The following is a 22,639-nucleotide window of genomic DNA, read 5'->3' as shown; positions in this document are numbered from 1 at the left end:
CTGCTTACATTACATGAATGAAAATAACGTAAATAAATAAATCTACATAAAATAAACATAAGTTTAATCTATTTTATTTGTCCATTAGTACTGTTGGTACAAACCTGATTCCAAAAAAAGTTGGGACACTGTACAAATTGTGAATAAAAAAGGAATGCAATAATTTACAAATCTCATATTTTATTCACAATAGAATATAAATAACATATCAAATGTTGAAAGTGAGACATTTTGAAATGTCATGCCAAATATTGGCTCATTTTGGATTTCATGAGAGCTACACATTCCAAAAAAGTTGGGACAGGTAGCAATAAGAGGCCGGAAAAGTTAAATGTACATATAAGGAACAGCTGGAGGACCAATTTGCAACTTATTAGGTCAATTGGCAACATGATTGGGTATAAAAAGAGCCTCTCAGAGTGGCAGTGTCTCTCAGAAGTCAAGATGGGCAGAGGATCACCAATTCCCCCAATGCTGCGGCGAAAAATAGTGGAGCAATATCAGAAAGGAGTTTCTCAGAGAAAAATTGCAAAGAGTTTGAAGTTATCATCATCTACAGTGCATAATATCATCCAAAGATTCAGAGAATCTGGAACAATCTATGTGCGTAAGGGTCAAGGCCGGAAAACCATACTGGATGCCCGTGATCTTGGGGCCCTTAGACGGCACTGCATCACATACAGGAATGCTACTGTAATGGAAATCACAACATGGGCTCAGGAATACTTCCAGAAAACATTGTCGGTGAACACAATCCACCGTGCCATTCGCCGTTGCCGGCTAAAACTCTATAGGTCAAAAAAGAAGCCATATCTAAACATGATCCAGAAGCGCAGGCGTTTTCTCTGGGCCAAGGCTCATTTAAAATGGACTGTGGCAAAGTGGAAGACTGTTCTGTGGTCAGACGAATCAAAATTTGAAGTTCTTTTTGGAAAACTGGGACGCCATGTCATCCGGACTAAAGAGGACAAGGACAACCCAAGTTGTTATCAGCACTCAGTTCAGAAGCCTGCATCTCTGATGGTAGGGGGTTGCATGAGTGCGTGTGGCATGGGCAGCTTACACATCTGGAAAGGCACCATCAATGCTGAAAGGTATATCCAAGTTCTAGAACAACATATGCTCCCATCCAGACGTCGTCTCTTTCAGGGAAGACCTTGCATTTTCCAACATGACAATGCCAGACCACATACTGCATCAACTACAACATCATGGCTGCGTAGAAGAAGGATCCGGGTACTGAAATGGCCAGCCTGCAGTCCAGATCTTTCACCCATAGAAAACATTTGGCGCATCATAAAGAGGAAGATGTGACAAACAAGACCTAAGACAGTTGAGCAACTAGAAGCCTGTATTAGACAAGAATGGGACAACATTCCTATTCCTAAACTTGAGCAACTTGTCTCCTCAGTCCCCAGACGTTTGCAGACTGTTATAAAAAGAAGAAGGGATGCCACACAGTGGTAAACATGGCCTTGCCCCAACTTTTTTGAGATGTGTTGATGCCATGAACTTTAAAATCAACTTATTTTTCCCTTAAAATGTTACATTTTCTCAGTTTAAACATTTGATATGTCATCTATGTTGTATTCTGAATAAAATATTGAAATTTGAAACTTCCACATCATTGTATTCCTTTTTTATTCACAATTTGTACAGTGTCCCAACTTTTTTGGAATCGGGTTTGTAAAAGTGGCACTATAAAACCCCTTTAAAAACAAAAACATAAAAATGTATGTATTGTTTCCATTTTCAACATAAGTTAGATTTCAGTGATATTTTGAGCACTGAACTAGGAAATGTCCCTGGTTTTCATTTCAGAAACCTGTTCACCTTGTTATTATATTACTGTCAAAGAAAGTTTTCTCCTGCCTTTTGTTGAAATGGGAAATGCCAAGCAAGCAAATGTTGTCTGTCATTATTTTTATTTATATTTGGCATTCTTGCATATGTGCCACACTACCGTAAAATCATAACACACGTCTTATAATTCTCCCTTCTGTTCCCTTTATGTAATCAGTATAAAAGAACTTTGAATTCTGTAGTTTTTTTTTGTTTTTTTGTTGTTGTTTTTTTGCTAAAGTGAAACCGAAAGCAAACAGAAAGCCCTGATTTACAGGAAAAGATATCAGGGGTGAATGTTTCACTGTCAGTTCTCTATAGTCAGTAAAAATGTAACTGCAATTTAACTGTTGAAATCTGGAAGCCATAGAACAAATGAATTTATTTATTAAAATCTTTATATTTCGTTTACCTTCTTTCTTTAAAACATGTTATCATTATTAGGCATTCACAGCAGTCATAAATCATTACAATTCAAGTGCAATTATTTTGGTGACACCTGGAAGCCATATAGAGAACACATTATTTTTTCATTAAACAACAATACAATGCAATAATTATAATTAAATTATTAATTTCCTCTTTATTCATAAAAACGCATTATATAAGCATCATAGTGCATGGCAGTCATAGTCATTCAAATCTTATAAGTTGAAAGCCAAAGAAAGAAAACATTGATATTATTTTCTTTAGACAATATACATTATCATTCAGTATTACATAGTACCTATTATAAAATAATACTACACATTTAGTGGTGGTAATGCAGTAAATGAGTCTTACGTGTCGCGACACTCCATACTCTGCCTTCTCTTAAAAAATATATTTTTTTTTTTAGGTAAAATCTGCACTGTAAAAAAAATAAATAAATAAAAAATAAACATAAAAAAGTGAAATGCATGGCAGCACAGTGTGCCAAATGTTGACCATTAATGAAAATAATGGTTAAAGATTGTTAAAAAAAAAATAAAAAAAAAAATAAAATAAAATTGGGTAAAATATCCCAATTCATATCCTAATTTTCCTTAAATGTTTTACAAAAAAAAAAAAAAAAAACACTTACCAGATATTTCCATGATTATTGTTGTAAAACATTGTCTGTAAAACATAAACCTCTTGCGGTTAACAATTAGCTAGCAAAAGCACACATGCATGAGCTGATACAACTATATCACTGCATCAGTAACTTACAGTCTAATAAATGTTTATAAATGTTTCTCAACTCATCATTGACTGAAGCACAGGCTCTACTCTTCACCACAATGGTAACCTCATAAAACTCAGATAACAGAACCAGAACATTAAACATTAACAGATCTCTCTAGATCTCAGCATCTTTTACTTATTACAATCCAGTCTGACTTTATTTATTTCATTCAAAGCTTCTTATTAAGAATTAACAAAGGTTTAGATGTTGATGTTTTATTGAAAATAATAAAGTTTGAAGTCACTGTTATGGAGGTAAGTGTTTGCTTTGGGACATTCTACTTCCTGTTTCTCAACACTATCACTGTGATGTCACAGTGGTGTCACATGGTGAGCTCACATTACACATTACACATTGCACACCCAAATAACAGTTCCCTTTTGATACTTCACTCCTTTTTTCTCAGATTACTGAAGCCTTTTTCAATAACGCAATGTAACTGTACGGCCATTGGTTCAAACTAGGAAACTTTTTGAGCCAATGACGGCACGGTGGAGCTGCGTGAGCCTATTGCGATGCAGCGCACAAAAGCTCGCCAAAATGGGCGGGGCGTCTGGCTATATAAGCGAGCATTTCGCATTAGGATTTCAGATCTATCTCCTTCAGCGACGACGCTTCTCTTCGCTGGACAACGAGACTGAACGCCTTCACCTTCTCTCGCCTGCTCGCCGCAGATCAAGCTCGCTTCTCGCCGTTGAAGAGGCATCGCAGTGGACCAACTGAGGCTCGTCGACCACCCGCTTCGCCGCTTCCGGTCTCTCAGCGCTTCCCCTGCCGCCATCCAGCGAACGTAAAAAAGAGCATTTTCCAGCGGTTTTAACCGCTTTAAAAAGAGCAGTTTTCTTTGCCGTTTTCACGGCATCTGCGACGTCGTTGCAAATGTCGCGCCACGTCTGTGGCACTTGCAGGGCACCCCTGCAACAAGACGATGGGCACAGTGAGTGCGTTTTCTGCCTGGGCAAGCCCCACGCAGAGGCAGCGCTCACCGGGACTTCATGTTCTCACTGTGAGAACATGAGTCGGGCCTCTCTGCGTTCGCAGATCGCTTTCTTCTCAGAGATCGGTCCTGCCCCCCACGCCCTCCCGTTCTCTTCCTCCCAGGAGCCTGCGAGGAAGAAACAGTGGGGCAAAGGGGCTCAGGGCTTGGACATGAGTGAGCTCACGCCGGCTCAGCCCCCGCGTGCCTCACTCTCTCCACACAGTGAGCTGTCTCCCGTCCTTTTCTCCCGCCCACACCTGAAGCGAAGCGAGCGACATGGTTTCCTTTGGTGGTTCAGAGGATGAGCCGCTTGATGACAGCATGTCATTGGCGGCTTCTGAAATGGAGGAGGGGGCGGCGACTATAATCCTTCAGATTATATTGAAAAAGCTGATCTTCTGCTGTAGAATCACAGTGCTGCTGTAATCAATAATGTAAATCTAACTCAGAGATTGGGCTCTAAATGAGTTCAGTGATTCAGGACAAATAATGATTATGTGAAAACATAACCAACAACACCTGATCATCTTTTTTTTCTTTGCTTGTCTGGCTGTTATAACTCATTCCTATCCAAACAACAGCCCAAACAAAATCTAATATTAAAAAGTCAAGGGTCAAGAGCCCAACTAAAACACTCATCTCCACGATGGTGGCTTAAAAATTGTGATTTTCTCCTTTGGTGATTCTGCTTGTTATCATCAGGTGTCTTCAATAATGGTCAATCATCACTCAATTTATCATTTAATTATCTCATTAACTTTAACACTGCTTCAGTGGGTGGAATAAAAAATATGGCAGGACTTTTACTTTCTGACCCCTGGACTTTACACCTCTGGCCATCGGGCGCTCGATGGCCAGCCTGGTCATGTTGGAGCGCCATCTCTGGCTTAATTTGACAGAGATAAAGGAAGCGGATAAGGTGGCCTTCCTGGACGCCCCGTCTCCCTCGCCGGTCTCTTTGGACCCGCCGTAGAGGGTTTTACTGAGCGCTTTACCGCTGCACAGAAGTCGTCCCAGGCCATGCGACACTTCTTGCCGAAGCGCTCCAGCTCTGCCGCTGCCCCGAGTCGCCCCAAGCCTGCGCTGACTCAGCAGCAGAGCAAACTGGCGCCCTCTGCCACCCAAACAGCGCACCCCAAGGAGCAACATCAGCGATCTCACTCCTCTAAGTACCCGCCCTTCCCGAGATGTCAGGGACCCCCGCCTAGGATTACGCTGGACCCAATGCCTCCGAAGTCTTCCTGATCCATCAGGAAGGAAGAGGATGGGGAAATGTCCTGTTGCGGCCGGACCACCCCCAAAGCTGCCTCGTTTAAATCTCCCACCACCCCGTTCACTTCTGGGTGCTGGAGACAAAATGTTGTGCATGCTGGGCCCACAATTGTTGCACCCACGCCAACCATGACAAGAAAAATAAAAAAAACCCTACATTTTCAAAAAGAGCAAATTTCCTCTTGCACCCACCACGGTTCACAAACCCCAACTCAGCGACCTGTCAACCGACTTAATCCAACCCCTTGCCACACGGGCAGAGGCCTGGCAGGCCATCCCCGGAGTGTCAAGCTGGGTGTTGGGGATAATAAATCAAGGTTACTTACTGCAGTTCACCCAAAGACCCCCGTGCTTCAGCAGGGTGGTCCCCACTTTGGTGAATGTGGACGACGCACGTGTCCTCTGCACCGAAGTGATGGCTCTGTTGGAAAAGGGAGCCACAGAAGTCGTCCCTCCATCCGAGAGCGAATCAGGTTTTTACAGCCGGTATTTCCTCGTCCCCAAGAGAGATGGCGGTCTCAGACCCATCCTCAACCTCAGAGTCCTGAACCGCTCCCTCACGAGACGGAAGTTCAGGATGTTGACGTTGAAACAGATCCTCACGCAGATTTGCCCCGAGGACTGGTTCTTCTCGCTGGATCTGAAAGACGCATACTTTCACATCCAGATAGCCCCCCATCACAGACGACTCTTGAGATTTGCATTCGAGGGAGTGGCTTACCAATATACAGTCCTTCCCTTCAGACTGTCTCTAGCTTCGCTCACTTTTACGAAGTGTATGGGCACGGCTCTTTGGGAATCCACGTTTTGAATTACCTGGACGACTGGCTCATATTGGCCCAGTTTTAGGACGAGCTAGCACACCACAGATCTGTGCTCCTCAGCCACTTGGAGTGCCTGGGACTCAGGGTCAATTTCGCCAAGAGATCACTGCTCCCCAGCCAATGAATTTCGTTCCTGGGAGCTGTTTTCGACTCAGAAGACGACAGTCTCACCGGAGCACACTCTGGCCATTAAACAGCTCATGGCTTCAGTCAGGATCAGAGCCCGTCTTCATCTGAAGTGTTTCCAGAGGATGCTAGGGCTGATGGCTTCCACCTCCCCAGTCCTGCAGCTCGGCCTCCTACGAATGCGGCCTCTACAGTACTGGCTAAACCTTCGTGTCCCACCGGCATGGCCGCTTCCATGTCAGGGTAAATCAGGCCTGTTTAACAGCTCTGAACCCTTGGAAGGACCTTCAGTGGTTCAGCCATGGGGTTTCCCTAGGGGCGGCATCCAGAAGGATGGTGGTCTTGTCAGATGCGTCCAACATGGGTTGGGGCGCTCTGTGCAAGGGCAGACCAGCCTTCAGCTCATGGTCGAGCGAGGAGAGCCAGCTGCACATCAACTGCCTAGAGATGCTAGTAGTTTGTCAGTCCCTCCAAACCTTCCTATTGGTCCTGATGGATCTTTGGTCATCAGACGAATCAGGGAAGACAAACACAAAGTTCTCCTGGTGGCCCCACTCTGGAGGAACTAGCATTGGTCCTCAGAGCTGTTCAGGCTTTTCAGGCTCAGGTGAACAGGACGATTTGGCACCCCCAGCCAGAGCTGTGGGCCCTGCACCCCGAGGACGTGCTAAATACCATTTCCCAGGCCAGAGCCCCGTCTACTAGATGCCTCTATGCCCAAAAATGGTCGGACTTTGTTGACTGGTGTACGGCTCGAAACGAAGATCCGGTTGAGTGTGACATATCTTCGATATTGTCATTTCTCCAAGAGTGTCTGGACAAGGGTCTCACGCCTTCCATGCTCAAAGTATATGTGACAGCCATAGCACTGTTTCATGCCCCTGTTGCTGGCCAGTCGGTGGGGAGAAACAACTTAGTTGTGCGTTTCTTAAGAGGTTCTAGGAGGCTAAATCCCCCTTGCCCTCTCACAGTACCCACCTGGGACCTCTCCACGGTCCTCAGAGCACTCAAAGGCCCTCCCTTCGAACCGCTGCGGTCAGCTGACCTTCGGTCCCTATCGCTTAAGACCGCTCTGCTATTGGCTCTAGCATCGGGCAAGCGTAGACAACCTGCAGGCCCTCTCCATGAGTCCTCCTTGCCTCGAATTTGGGCTTAATGACTCAAAGGTTGTCCTGAAACCCAGGCATGGCTACGTTCCTAAGGTGCTTTCGACTCTGTTCAGAGCACAGGTAATTACCCTCTCAGTGCTACCTCCCTCAGGGGATGAGCGTGAGCTGGATTTACTCTGCCCCGTTATCGCATTGAGGACATACATCGAGCATACGTAACCTCAGTTCCCTGAGATACGGGAACGAGTACTGCGTTTGCTGCCATGCCATGGAGCTGTACGACTCAGTGTCGTCGCTTCAGTCGATTGACCTGAAATCCTATGGCGAAATGCTCGCTTATATAGCCAGACGCCCCGCCCATTTTGGCGGGCTTTGGAGCGCTGCATCACCATAGGCTCGTGCAGCTCTGCCACGCCGTCATTGGTTCAAAAAATTTCCCAGTTAGAACCAATGGCCGTGCAGTTACACTGCGTTATTGAAAAAGGCTTCAGTAATTGGAGAAAAAAGGAATTTTACCTCATACGCAGTACTCGTTCCTGTATCTCAGGGAACTGAGGTTACGTAATTAACCGAGTACGATTTTTGTTATAAGAACGTTCTCCAAAATACAACTGACTTCCAGCCACAGGCTTAGATGAAATCAACTGAAATAAAAGAAGACATTAAATTTCTCAAGATCTCAGCAGAGGAGGATTAAACAACTCCACAAACAGCATTACCAGCTTTACTTATTACTAACCAGACTGACTTTATTTCTGTCAGATGTCTACAGCAGTCATTATTGAGAATTAACAGAGGTTTAGATGTTTTATTGTTTCGTTTGATGTCACCATCATGGTGGGCTCTTGACCCTTGACTTTTTAACATTATATTTTCTCTGGTTGTTGTAACTTTGTTTGTAAGACACATTTGTTGTGGCAAAAAAAGCAAAAGGAGAATGCATTCAGGTTATGTTGGTTTGTTATTGATGATAACATAATCACCTAAATCATTATGTTGTCTTTGTGAGGAGCAGGTTTAGTAGGTTTGAGGAGTAGGAGTAGATCCAACAGTATCAATCATTTATGAAGAATTTTAAATGCTTGATAAGACACAAACATTTTGATCTACTATGTCATTTAGACACAAATAGGCATCAAGAATCAGCTAATGAATCTAAACAGTGGTGACAATCAAAAGCTGACCTCACATTGTGACCACATAATGAGTATCCTGGGAGCTCATTGTGAGATCACTGTGAGATTAAATTGTTGAATGGGGAGAGCTTAGACTCTGGATGAGACCAGTGAATCAGGCCACTATATGAAGATCATTATCATGTATCATCATCAATAATGTCATTATTGTCATTGAGTTGTTAGAAATCATTTTGCAGAGTTTTGACTACAACTTAAAATAAAACAACCTGAAAAAAAAAAAATCAGTTATTTTCTGTAAAATTATTATTATTATTTTTTTTTATTTATTTTTTTTACTGCAGTGCAGCCAATGAGCAGCACTGATATAATATTCAAAGGGGCAAAGTTCAGAATAGACACTTCTATTTTCTCTTCTTCAGATCATACGGGCAGACAAAGAGAGAGACTCTGAATGACAACAAACAAGAAGAGACATGATGGCATCAGCACGGGAAGGTCAGTTTAATTCATTTATGATACTCCTAGCTTGTTTAATACAATACTGAATGTAATCTTCATTTTGACACAGTGGTCAAATCAAGCTTCTGATTAAAAGCTATGCATTAAGAATTTACATGTTTCATCATACATTAGTTTTAACAGAATCATTGTCATGAATAAAATTCAATTCGGTTGTTATAAAAATGAGACGTGACAGAGTGCACATCTCTTTCAGAGCAGCAGACTGACAATTTTGATCTAAGACAGGGGTTTAAGCTGCTCCTTGAGATTTTTTTTAAAACACAATGTCTCTGATTTTCCTTAATCCTGAAGACCTTGATGAGGTGATTCAGGTATTTGGAATGTGGCCTTACAGGAAGAGTTGTTAACTTCTGATCCAAGGATTACTTTATTGCGTGTCATTCAAATTATCTATATTATATAAGTTAAAAGTTAACTGAGAGCTGAGTAATATTATGATGGTCAAAGGTTAGCTGTTGGATCACTAGCTGCAACTAAATTTGTGCTGATTCAGATTTCTTCCTACAATGCCATGCCCACAGTGATGATGATCTACTCCATTAACATAGACACAGCTCTGAGTGAGAAGCACAGAGTCCACCATTTCTGTTTCCTCGCTGTAGCAGCTGGAGCTGTACAATGTCTGTGCCAAAGAGGCATTACAAATGTTGTGTTTTGGGATATACCAATGCACATAGAGTCTCCATAGACTACTGCCATCTGAGTCAATGAGGACATTGTGGTTAAATTAAATTTTTGAAGGAATGTCCCGAAGAAAATCGCTAGAGTCTTACACGTTTGCACCAATCATTTTGCGCCTGATTGCTTTATTAATGAGGGTCTTTTCAATGCTAGATTTTCAAAAAAAAAAGGTTGGTTCTGAAAGATGGGTCAATACCAACGCAGTTTTTGCGCAAACTTCAGATAAGTAAGTAAATATCACACGTCATATGTTTTTGAGTCCTTCCAAACTGCCTTTCTGAAAGAGATTGTTGGCACTCTGTACAGCTAATGTTGCTAAAGCTACCATTGTCACTGTCTGTTTTCACTGATGCTACCCTCAGAATTATCATTAATACGAGTTTTCTAGTTCAAAATTGTACATAAACATCCTTTGAAGTCACCCACTTGAATATGACAAGCTGGTAATTATGACTTCAGAAGTGGGAATTATGAAATTTCTGATAGCACATGAAGGCACCAGAAGAGCAGAGCTATGTCGTTATTTTTATCCTGCCATGCTCACCGTCTGCGTAATTCGCAGGAAGTTGGGTTTATAATAATAAGTGGGGTTAAAAAAAAAGAAAATCTGAATCATACAAATAAACAACAACTCAAACTTGAATTGTTTGACAGGTGATTCACAGGATCTGAGGATTGTGCTGCTGGGAGTCTCTGGAGCCGGAAAGAGTTCAATAGGAAATGCAATACTGGGTCGAGAGGTGTTTAAAGAGAGCAGAACCAGAGAGAGTGAGAAACAGAGAGGAAGAGCAGAAGACAGAAACATCTCCATCATCGACACTCCAGGATTCTTCAACACTCACCTGACTGATGAAGAGATGAAGAAGCAGATGATGAAGAGTCTGTATCTCTCTGATCCTGGTCCTCACATGTTCCTGCTCATCATCAACCTGGAAGACTTCATAGAGGATGAGAGGAATGTTGTGGAGCAAATTCAGGAGAATTTTGGAGCTCAAGTGTTTAAGTTCACTCTGGTTCTGTTTACTGGAAGAGAACAAATGTCAAGGAAAGAATGGATGCTCTTTATGCTTTGTACAAAATTTCAAGAGTTGGTCAGTCACTTCAGAGATAATTATCATGCAATCAACAGTAAAAATGAGATGAATCAAACTCACATCTCAGAGCTTTTAGAGAAGATAGATGAATTCATCAAACAGAATAATCACCAGCTTTACAATAATGAGATTTACTCAGTGTCTCGCACAAAGAGCATAAGAATAAAGAAAAAACAAGAGGAAAAAAAGACATATAAAAGAAAAGAGCAAGAAATTAAACAAAAGCAGGCTACAACAGCATACGAGACTTTTACAATCCATAGTGTAAAGGAAGAAAGAACAACACATGCTGTGATCGAGCAAGTAAAGGAAAGAAAAGAAAATACATACAGGGGAAAAAAACAAGAGAAAGAGGAAAGACAAGAACAAGCAGAAATAAAGTCAGAAACTTTTGAAATGGAAAGTGCAATGGAGGAGAGAAAAACACACACTGTGACTAAAGAACAAAAGGAGAGTTTTGAATTATATCACATGTATGAAAATGTGGATAATCAATCATTATACAGATTTGAGGAATTCTCTAATGAAGGAATTAGAGACAAACATGTAAAGACACCAGAAAAAAGCTGGGGAATGAGAAATAAGAAGACATACCAGATACTATCAAAAGACGGTAAGAACTTTACACAAAACTCTCAACACTAAAGACAATGGTGAGTTATGCTACAATTATGCAACTGTTGATACATAAATTACATCACTTTTAAATGAATATAAATTCATTGTAAAAGATGATGTAAAAGTGAAAATTAAATGGAAATCTGGAGTCCATTATGCACAGAGATATAAAACTTGAGAGCAGAAATGTCTGATTTACTTTAGTTTACATGTTTCCTTTTAATTCCAGATATTGCTATTTTCCAGATTCATAGAGTTGATGTTTAGGGAATGGTTTCCTTTTAGTTACTTTTTTAAAAAAATGTATTGATCATTTTTAGGTAAAAATTTGTTTTGATGAATATGGGCCCTTGTATACTTTGACATTTAAATTTGCCACTTTTTTTCCAGTCACATCTACTTGGACTAATGTTATTAAATGATTTGGACACCAGCACAATATGGAAAACAAAAGCAATGATCTATAGGTGGTGATAAAAAGATAGGCACATTCTATTATGCAAATTGGATGGAAAAAAAAAAGTCAGAAGCGCACAAATAAGAATATCATAGCCAGTCATTTTAAGGCTGATAATCAAATTAATGTCTATGTTTATAATTCAAGAAATAGAGGTCCTGTGCTGTTATTGCAATTTGCATAAAGTTTTCTCATTATATAGAGAAAGTCTAGAGTCTATAATGCAAATGCATAAATCTTTAGTACATATTTATATGTCCTTTTATATTTTTTAATCATATAAGAGTTTAGGATTGTTCTGGTGGGTAAAACTGGAGCTGGAAAGAGCGCATCAGGAAACACCATCCTGGGAGAAAAGCTGTTTGTTGAAGAATTATCTTCTGAATCTGTGACTAGGAAATGCAAGAAACATCAGAGGGTAGTGGATTGTCATTATATAAAAGTGATCGACACTCCAGGACTGTTTGATACATCAATCAGTAAAGAGCAACTGAAGGAGGAAATAGTGAGATGTCTCTGCAAGTCTGCTCCTGGTCCTCATGCATTTCTGCTGGTCATCAGACTGGATGTGAGATTCACAGAAGAGGAGAAATACACAGTGAAATGGATCCAGAAGAACTTTGGCGAAGATGCTGCTCGTTACACCATCATTCTCTTCACTAGAGGAGATCAGTTAGATATATCTATACAAGAGTTTCTGAGAAAAAACAAGCAGATCAATGAGCTAGTCAGTCAGTGTGGAAACAGGTATCATGTTTTTAATAACACTGATGAGGATCCAGCACAAGTCAAGGAACTGTTAAAGAATATAAAGAGCATGGTGATGAAGAATGGTGGAAAGCATTACACACATGAGATGTTCAAGGAAGCTCAGAGAAAGATAATGATGAAGAAGGTTCAGGATGCAGCTTTAATGGGAGCGAGTGTGGCAGGTGTAGGAGCAGCAGTAGCTGGAGGTGCAGTACTGGTTGCTGCCACTGGAGGAGTCGCACTGCCTGCGGTTTTAATGGCAGGAGGAGCAGCTCTAACAGGAGGAACGGGTGCTGCTAAAGCTATTGCACATCAAGTTAAAAACATCAAGGAAAAGAGGAGAAGTTCCATAGATCAGGATCAGAATTTCAGTTTAGAAAATGAGGAGGAATCATGAAACTAGGTCACTCTTGCAGGGAGGGGGTGGTGGGTGGGGTCATATGTACAGTATTGTTAGGAAGATACTTGCATAAGTTTGAAAGCATATAAATCTATGGTGCTATGGGGTAATTTTATTGCACAATAGTTTACATACAGTGATAAGAAGCTTGATTTCCAACTCAAAACTGAATTGATTCTAACAAAAAAAAAAAGAAGAAGAATTAGTAAAAATTAAATGCAGAAATTAAATGCATTTGTCCTGAATCACTGAACTCATTTAGAGCCCAATCTCTGAGTTAGATTTATATTATTGATTACAGCAGCACTGTGATTCTACAGCAGAAGATCAGCTTTTTCAATATAATCCAAAGAATTTCTTAAAAGTTGTTCTGGGAAAAAAGAATAAAAATCTTTCTTTTAGGCACACACAGACATCAAGAATCAGCCTGTGAATCTCAACAGTGGTGAGAATAATAAAGCATGTTGCAGTGCATTCTAGGAGCCACCAATCAAAATTCATCCAAGGCTCCCATCATGCATTGCTGCATGAATAAATTATAAGATGAATTGTCTTAGTAATTTCCTTTATTCTCACTATTTATTTTTTTGCTGTTTTTATGTGACTTTTTAGTAGCTTGTTTTTCTAATGTTCAGAGTTGATCTGTTTATCAGAATATGTTGCTTGTCATCGTTGTTGAGATTCATACGCTGATTCTTGATGTCTGTGTGTGCCTAAAAGAAAGTTTTTTTTTTTTTTTTTTTTTTTTAAATGTTTTTATTCAGAACAGCTTTTGAGAAATACTTCAGATTATATTGTAAAAGCTGATCTCCAGTGGTACTTGGGAGCTCAACTAAAGCAAACCATGATCTCCATGGTGGTGACTTAAAAATGTGATTTTCTCCTTTGGTGATTCTGCTTGTTAACATCAGTATCTTCAATAATGGTCAATCATCACTCAATTTATCACTTAATTATCTCATTAACTTTAACACCGCTTCAGTGGTTGGAATAAACATATGGCAGGACTTCACCTCTGGATATAGTGCACTATGTGCCATTCACAATGTAGAAAATAGTAAATGTGTGAACAAGTGACCGATTTCAGTCACAGCTGATAATGTAGGGGACGGGACACTTTAGATTCTAGAGAGCATTTGATTGGACAGAATATTTGAGGAGAAGCAAGTGCAGCGTGATGTCATCAAAATCAATGATCCATATTGGCGGAAGTGAGAGACCGTAAGTTTTGAATGCTTATATCTTCTAATTGCAAATTTTGTCATTGTTTTGGAGCACACTAGCTTACTGATAATTTTAAAGGCTACAACATCCATTACTAAAAGCTAAAACACTTAATATCTTCCTGTAGTCAATAATTATATTCCTGAAAATTTGTATTTCTTGCACCAAAATGACATATTTAAAATTTTTCTTTTTTTTTTTTTTTTCTGTGAAAAACTCTCTTCATGCTTTAAAATTGCTTGAATGTAACACTTGTAACATAGAGAGCATATGTGCCTATGGGATTGATGTTTGGTATGCTAGCTGCATTGGGGAATAACGTAAAGAACTTTTTCATGTAGTTAAAACAGCACAGCGGTTCATAGGCACTGAACTCCCAAGTTACTGTGTATGCTAGTCAGTTACACACAAAGGCTAGCAGCATCATTATGGATCCCACCCATCCAGGATACACAATGTTTGTCTCTTTACTGTCTGGGAAGAGGTACAGGGCTGTTAAGTCCAGTAGAAATAGGTTAAAGCACAGCGTCTTTGCCAAAGCTGTAGCTGCCCTTAGACCTCCCACTCACCCACAGCCCTTTTATTTTCTCCATATCTCGTTATAACTATCAAGAATTGAGGACTATTTGTGTTTTTAAATGTTGATGGACATTCAATTACATGCACTATAACACTTTTTATACAGTGTGCAAAATACTTTGAGATTTTTTTTATGTAATGTATTGTGCATATCTATATTTAATGGGTAAATGTTTATTTTGTCTTGAGAGCTAAGATACTTTATTGTCATTGTACCAGTAAATGATTTTAGCTGTTTGCTCAGTTTATCTAAATAAAATAAGCTGAACTAACACAAATCTTTAGTTTTTCACTTAATTGTCATTTACACTCAAGTGTATTATGTTAAATTAAATTAAACTTGTAAAATGTTAAGTTAACCTAAACCATTTGTGTTGGGACTACATGAATCATTTATGGTGCTTTTCCACTGCATGGGACGGCTTCGTACGGCTCGCTTAAATAGTACCACCTCGGTTGAGGTTCTATACCGATACTAAATTTGACGTGTAAACACTGCAGATCACTGATTGCTCAGAGAAAATCATCACTGCTAGCGTCATTGGATTTGAAACACGAAACACCAATCCCGCTAGATTTAAATAGTCAGTAACAGCCACCGCAGTATCATTTGTTCGCAAAACGACTTGCTTTAAACATCACGCAACTTGAAAAAGAAATGGCTGTATCGTGGTCAGTAGACGAGCATTGTTTTGAAAATGTAAACAGTGTATGCATAATTTTGAAACTTTACGACCTTTTCGAAATTATTAATTAAACAAGTTGCGATTTGAGTACACCCATAAGTTGTCTAATGGGTGTATGAGTTTCACAGCACTGGGAGTATGTTACATCTCTAGCCAGAGGTGTGAGAGTACGAGAAACGTTATTGCAACGAGAATGCTTGTAGTTATGGTAACGCTTCGTTCTATGTGAGCATATCACAGGTATTGAAGATGGAGGAGTCTTGAATCAACCAGCAACCGATGAATATAACGAGGGCGACGAGCAATTCCAAGGCTTTTACACCATTCATATGTAGAAAAATCCGGCCGAGAAGAACAGTTCAATTGAGGAATTTTGCTGTAAATTGGTAAGAAAAAAAAGGTATTTATATCCCACAAAACACATCAAAAACATATAGATGAGAAGTAAATGAAAAATAAATGATATATAATTTGTACATTAAAAAATGTGTATATATATATATATATATTTAAAATTCCTCTATACATTTTTGGGGCCATATTGACTTATATATTTAATGTAATGTCTTTTCCTTACAGATGTCAGATATCATGTCTGTATAGCGAGGTAAATAGTACTATACAATGAAACTGTAAAACAACATGAAAATCACTGTAGTAATACTTGAGATGTAGAACAAGAATCTGGTGGAGTTTGCAGAAAACAATTTGATTTCATATTTTTATGATTTTTTTTTAAATGTGTCTGTATAGCAAGGTAAACGGTATCGGTCAAGACTTTGGCATATAATTATTAAAGAATAAAACAGTAAAACAACATGAAAATCACCACAGTGGTACTTGGGAACATGTAGAACAAGAATCAGGTGGAGTTTGCAGTAAACAGTTTGATTTTATGATTTTTTTTAATGAATTTTAAAAATATTTCTACTGACACTAAACGCCTACAACTTTAGCCTACCACGCAACCCCATGAAAACGTGCAATATTCACCTTATTCCACCCTGCCCACTTTTAATACTTCGCTCTTCCGCATTTTGTCATCCGACTTCCGCTAAACTGACGCGGCATATCCGGTAGCTAGTTCAGTAGTTAGAAGATTGTCTATAGCTAGCTATAACTTTAGCAAAATGACAAATAACGTTAATGCCGTAAATGTTTTAAATTGGGAGCGCAGAGAAAACTTTATACGACGATCACATGGTCTCATATTGTCATTGTTAACATGGGTAGATGATATGAAGAAGTGGCCAGAGGTAACCTATGGGGACTGTCAGGAGTTGATGGAGCAGCATGTGGGTGTAGGTGAAGACTGGAATTATATTACATCAGTTTTGTTAAACAAGAGATAACTTTGTGATTTGTTTTAGAAAATGTATAATTTAATATAAGTTGTATAAAATCAGTTGTAAGAGTGTTTGTTGTTATCAGGAATCTAGAGACACCTTTTACTGACCTTCATGTAGAGGTAATATTTCACCATTTAATTTTCATATATACAGTGTGTATATATATATATATATATATATATATATATATATATATATTTCACCATTGACTTTAGACCAGATTTTTGTTGGTCAATGGCGCAGTCGTTTTTAGTTGCCTCAAAATAGCAACACACCAACAATGCACCTCAACACATCTCGTTTTCAAACCAGTATGCCTGTGGGCGAACAGACGGGCGCGAGTGCATTTGCTATTTAAACAACGTGGCGCTTGACATGAAAATGATAACCGCGACGGGCTGAAACTAGCAAAAAACACTTGTGCCACGCATGGCGTCGCATTGCACTGGGTGTATGATAGGGCCCATAATGTCTAAAATGCATGCACACTGTTCAGCTGAATGATAAGTTTTGCATTTTATCCATCAGTCTAAAATGAGAGAACTATCAGTTTTTGGAAGATTTTTGGTAAAGTTCCCTTTCGAAGTGCACGTTTTATGCTACATGTATGAAGCACATGTAACCGCACGCCAATATTCATTGGTGGATGACAGTCCATGACTTGAGAATAAAAGGCCATCTGTATTCTCTGCTCTTGAGGCTTTGGACTGTGACCTGTCCCAGAAGGGAGGGAAGGAGGAAGGTTGTACTTAACTTCCTTTGCTATAAAGCATAGAAGCTTGGGGATTTTTCCCTAGCACAGATATACTGGCTTCAGGAGTAATGCCACTAAATATGTTTTTGCAAGTCACAGAGGATGTGCCCTTGGCAGTGCTATAGCTGGGGTATCCAGGACTCTGATGTGGGTTGTTGTTGTTCCATGTTGTTGTTCTGTCCATTTCTGCAGTGATATGTACTATTTGAAGTGTCAAAGTTTTGATCACCATGCACTAGCATTGTATAGACTATACTAAACATCGGTTTCATTTTGACTTGTTTTACTTTAAGACATGATTTTCTGTAAATCTGCTTTGAAAGAACATTGATTGTGAAACATGCTATACAAAGAAATGACTTGTCCTGACAGAAATATTTGAAAAAAATGTTGGTTTCTGCAAACTCACATGATTTTGAGAAACAGGAGCCTGAAAAATATCCAGTGTATTTCAGGAATGTTCACAGAGTCATTTCGACATCTCCCTTGACAGACTTTCACCTCTATCTTTATTATTCCAGCACCGGAGATACTCCTTAGCTGTGTCCCAATTCAGGGGCTGCGCACTTCGGAGTGCATGAAAGGGGTGGGGCTTTGGAGTGGAAGGTTGCCAGGTCTGCGCAACAAAACCATCCCAAAAGTAGCGTAATCACAGCACAAGTGTAAAAGTATCCCAATCCCAGACGTGGCAGCCGAGCGTCGTTACATGGCTAGCGGCTGTGTGACAGACAGCTGACAGTTGACATTTGTGAGTGCATTTTAAAGTTTTATGACTTTCTATTGTTTGATCCACCCTAAAGGATATCAAAACAAGGTGGTCATTCAAGGATGTGCATTTATTTCATAGATGGAGTGCAGAACACAACATGAGTGTCTAAAATGCATGTGCACTGTTCAGATGAACGATTAATTTAAAGGGTTAGTTCACCCAAAAATGAAAATTCTGTCATTAATCACTCACCCTCATGTTGTTCCACACCCGTAAGACCTTCGTTCATCTTCAGAACACAAATTAAGATATTTTTGATAAAATCTGATGGCTCAGTGAGGCCTCCATTGACAGCAAGATAACACTTTCAAATGCCCAGAAAGCTACTAAAGACATATTTAAAATAGTTCATGTGACTACAGTGGTTCAACCTTAATGTTATGAAGTGACGAGAATACTTTTTGTGCACCAAAAAAACAAAATAACGACTTTATTAAACAAAATCTAGTGATGGGCGGTTTCAAAACACTGCTTTAAGAAGCTTTACGAATCTTTTGTTTCAAATCAGTGGTTCGGAGCGCGTATCAAACTGCCAAAGTCACGTGATTTCAGTAAACAGGGCTTTGTTATGTTATACAGTTGCAAGAAAAAGTATGTGAACCACTTGCAGAATCTGTGAAAATGTGCAAAATTTTAATAAAATAAGAGAGACCATACAAAATGCATGTTATTTTTTTTATTTAGTACTGTCCTAAGTAAGATATTTTACATAAAAGATGTTTACATATAATTCACAAGACAAAAAAAAAAAAAAAAATAGCTGAATTTATTAAAATGACCCAGTTCAAAAGTTTGTGAACCATTGATTCTTAATACTGTGTGTGGTTACCTGGATGATCTACAACTGTTTTTTTGTTTTGTGATGGTTGTTCATGAGTCTCTTGTTTATTCTGAGCAGTTAAACTGAGCTCTGTTCTTCAGAAAAAAATCTCCAGGTCCCAAAAATTCTTCAGTTTTCCACCATCTTTTGCATATTTGAACCCTTTACAACAGTGACTGAATGATTTTGAGATCCACCTTTTCACACTGAGGACAACTGAGGGACTCAAACACAACTATTAAAAAAGGTTGAAACATTCACTGATGCTTCAGAAGGAAACACGATGCATTAAGAGCTGGGGGGTGAGAACTTCTGAAGCATCAGTGAACGTTTGAATAAATAAAAATACATAAATAAAAAGTTTGTTTAAAGTGATCTGGGCCCGCTTTCGTAAAGCTTCTAAGAATCCTCTCAGAAAGCTCCTAATTTAGCTTCAATTTCTACGTAGGAGTCTTAGCTTAAGAGCGATTCAGGACCAATCTGAGAACAACTCTGAGCGAGAAAACGACAAAAACTTTTATCTTAGTGAGGAGGGGTCTATTATAAACCTTCATTTTGCAATTACAGGCGTAATTTTTCCTGTTTAACTGTACACACACACATTATATATGTATTTAATATTCTTTATTTTTCATTTACCTGTTAATGTTGTACTTAACGTATTTGATAGGAAATGAACAACAACACAATAAGGTTCTGAAAGTGTTGTAATGGTTTGTGCTTAAAAACTTTTGTAGATGCCTGACAGAAATAAAGTCAATCTGGTCAATCAGTTGTAGTTCTTGTATTTCTGTTTGTCTCTTTTTCTGTTTTCGTTCCTTCTGTGATTCTGGCTCAGATAAGGTCCAGCTCTGGTTAATTTTTTTTTGTTTTGTTTTTGCTCTCAGATGACACGTGGCATTGCTGTGGCCTGCTCGTGGCTCCGATCTGGCAAACAGGAGTGGGCCAACCAAGGGCCGTCATTCCACGCAGCATGTGGGCCAGATCATCATTCCACATGTGCCAGATGTGGGCCGGATCTGGGCCAACACAATGTTGCTATCTGTAACACCCTGCACCTACACAGCAAAATCCCCAGTGTTAAATTAACACCCCAAAGTGTACATATGAGTCCACACTACAGGGTGTTAAAAGTAACACTGAAGAAGCGTTAAAGTTAATTAGATAATTAAGTGAGGACTGAGTGATGATTGACCATTAGTAGTGACACCTGATGCTAATAAGCAGAATCACTGAAGGAGACCGAGGCGTGTCCTGAGTCACATAGAATATAGATTAACATGGCACTAGTCAGAAGGCACTTAAGTCAATTTATGATTTGCTGTCTGTCGCGGAATCCATTCATAAAAACGGAATTTACTGTAACGCGGAATGTCACGGAATTTGTCAAATTTTAGATGAATAAATCAAAACTAGGTGGGTATGTAAGACTTGATTTTACTGCTAAGACAAAAACTGCGAACGAGCACCCTGCAATAAAGCAAAAAAACTCATCTGGAGAGAAGATCTCAAAGAAATAGAATAGGACAACGCCTTGCACAACCCCCCACCATCTAAGAGTTATTATCATTTGAATTTGGAGTCAGATTAAACAAACAGCTAAAGTAAAATTTAAAACTAAATTCTAGAAATTAAGTGAACTTCACAGGGGCGCTGAAAAGGCATACACGCATTAAACCTTCGCACAGGCCGTCAGATTTCATTTTTGGGCAGATGGGGGGTTTCCTACAGGTACACTTATATCAAATCACAATAGGGACTAGTGTCTGTGAATGTTAAACGGCAAAAAGACTATGATTTCTGCATATTCTGCGTGAATGGCGCAGATGCCCGAATATGTTTACTACAGATACTGATGCAGCACAACGCTCGCTGTGTTTTTTTCCAGCGTCTGCCATCTGACTATATGATGACATGAACACATAAACTTCATCTCTAGAGCTGCTTCGAGAGTCACTTCATGAGCATTTCGCCGTTTAATTTAAGAAAAACTATTATAATATCATATTCACACACAGAAACTTCAAGATCTTCACAGCAACCCATCAAAATAAAAGTTCGGTTTGACTTGTGACAGAAATATAGCCCTATTATTGTAGTACTATTGCTGTACAGAAGCCAACTTTGCTGCTAACACTTAGATCATAAACACCTTGTGAAACTTTTAATTGGGCTGATATAATCCCTCTATATTTGTGACAATATCTTGCAATTGATCAGGCTTGATAATTTAAGTAAATACAACTTAACTGAGTGCAAAATGATAACTCAGAAACATTGTTACAGTTTTTTTCAATTACTAACATACATTTGTCCAACCTGTAGTCACATTTTCAAAACTCTAAACACATTTAGCACAACATCCGTCTGTTGTGGCCATACCATTAACACAATTCATGTCGTTTTCACACAAAATGCAGTCAATTAACACGTTTCTAAAATGCTTAAATTTTCTTTTCATGTAAGCTTTCCCCATACCAAAATCATGAATCTTTCTCATCTTATTTACAAATGCTCAAACACAGCATGTCAGAAATGAAGACCTAATGTTCCAATCATTAAATATAGTATAAAACCTGTACTTTTACAACAACAGCAGCTTGAAAGTATTGAAAAAAAATATATATATAAAACAAATACTGAAACAAGTGATAAGCATTTTTAATTAGCAGATCACTGAAATATTGAGAAATAGCAGATTCCAATCTCAATTGGAAGCATAGTCAGGTGTTGAAGTTCTTTTCATTACTTGGACATACAGTAGAGAGAGAGAGATGGAAAAATAATGTCTGGGTGAGAGAGAGGAATAGATGAAGGAGGAGAGGAGTTGGATCAGGACAAGGGAGAAGAAGAGAGAGGGAGAGGAGTAAGATTGTGTGCTGGATTGTGCATCTCTAGGATTTTCCCCCTTACACGTGGAACGTATGAAAGCTTATTTCTGCCATGAATAGAAAATAAAAAAGGTAATTGTGGCTTTTTATCTGTTTGTTCCTAGTATATATCTCACAATTGTGAGAAAAAAGTCAGAATTGTGAGATGTAAACTCATAATTGCAAAAAAATAAAAAAATAGAATTGTGAGATAAAAAGTCACAATTACATTTTATGCTTTTTTATTCTGTGGCGGAAAAAAAGCTTCCATAATAACCAAAGGCCATGTACGTTGGATTTGTTGTTGATCAATGGCAGCAATTTCATGTTTTCATGAAACTCCAACCGTTGGCATCTGTCAGTCGTATAATGGATGTTAATGGGAACTCCATCTATAACTGTCAAAAAAACATGCACAGACAAATCCAAATTAAACCCTGCGGCTTGTGACGACACATTGATGTCCTAAGACATGAAACGATCAGTTTGTGAGAGAAACTGAACAGTATTTATATTATTTTTCACCTCTAAAACACCACTATGTCCAACTGCCTTGCGCATCCAGTTG

At 39.1% G+C, this 22,639-nt stretch overlaps 2 protein-coding genes and 1 long non-coding RNA gene across 3 annotated transcripts in view; 1 reads left to right on the top strand and 2 right to left on the bottom strand.

The window, feature by feature from the left end:
• LOC127515784 (B-cell receptor CD22-like) overlaps window positions 1-22,639 on the bottom strand; it is a 224,895-nt gene that overhangs the window by 7,191 nt on the left and 195,065 nt on the right. The gene's annotated exons all lie outside the window — the stretch shown is intronic.
• On the bottom strand, window positions 1,686-20,119 carry LOC127515947 (uncharacterized). Its single transcript, XR_007930892.1, has 3 exons — window positions 18,022-20,119; window positions 10,544-10,724; window positions 1,686-2,940 (listed from the first exon to the last, which is right to left on the bottom strand). It is a non-coding gene; the product is annotated as an uncharacterized LOC127515947 (long non-coding RNA).
• LOC127515801 (uncharacterized) lies at window positions 8,924-13,032 on the top strand. Its single transcript, XM_051899866.1, has 3 exons — window positions 8,924-8,993; window positions 10,356-11,408; window positions 12,155-13,032. The coding sequence occupies exons 1-3, from the start codon at window positions 8,972-8,974 to the stop codon at window positions 13,015-13,017; spliced, it is 1,938 nt and encodes a 645-aa protein (XP_051755826.1). The 5' UTR covers window positions 8,924-8,971; the 3' UTR covers window positions 13,018-13,032.

This window comes from Ctenopharyngodon idella, chromosome 1 (genome assembly GCF_019924925.1).
Source record: "Ctenopharyngodon idella isolate HZGC_01 chromosome 1, HZGC01, whole genome shotgun sequence".
Lineage (NCBI taxonomy): Eukaryota > Metazoa > Chordata > Actinopteri > Cypriniformes > Xenocyprididae > Ctenopharyngodon > Ctenopharyngodon idella.
Note: the sequence above shows the minus strand (reverse complement) of the source record. Positions and strands in the feature narration are given on the sequence as shown.

Bases quoted from the DNA above. Each gene is read 5' to 3' on its own strand.
- LOC127515801 (XM_051899866.1), top strand. From the start codon at position 8,972: ATGATGGCATCAGCACGGGAAG. The intron at 8,994-10,355 runs GTCAGTTTAATT...ATTGTTTGACAG, and splicing joins GATGGCATCAGCACGGGAAG to GTGATTCACAGGATCTGAGG. The intron at 11,409-12,154 runs GTAAGAACTTTA...TAATCATATAAG, and splicing joins CCAGATACTATCAAAAGACG to AGTTTAGGATTGTTCTGGTG.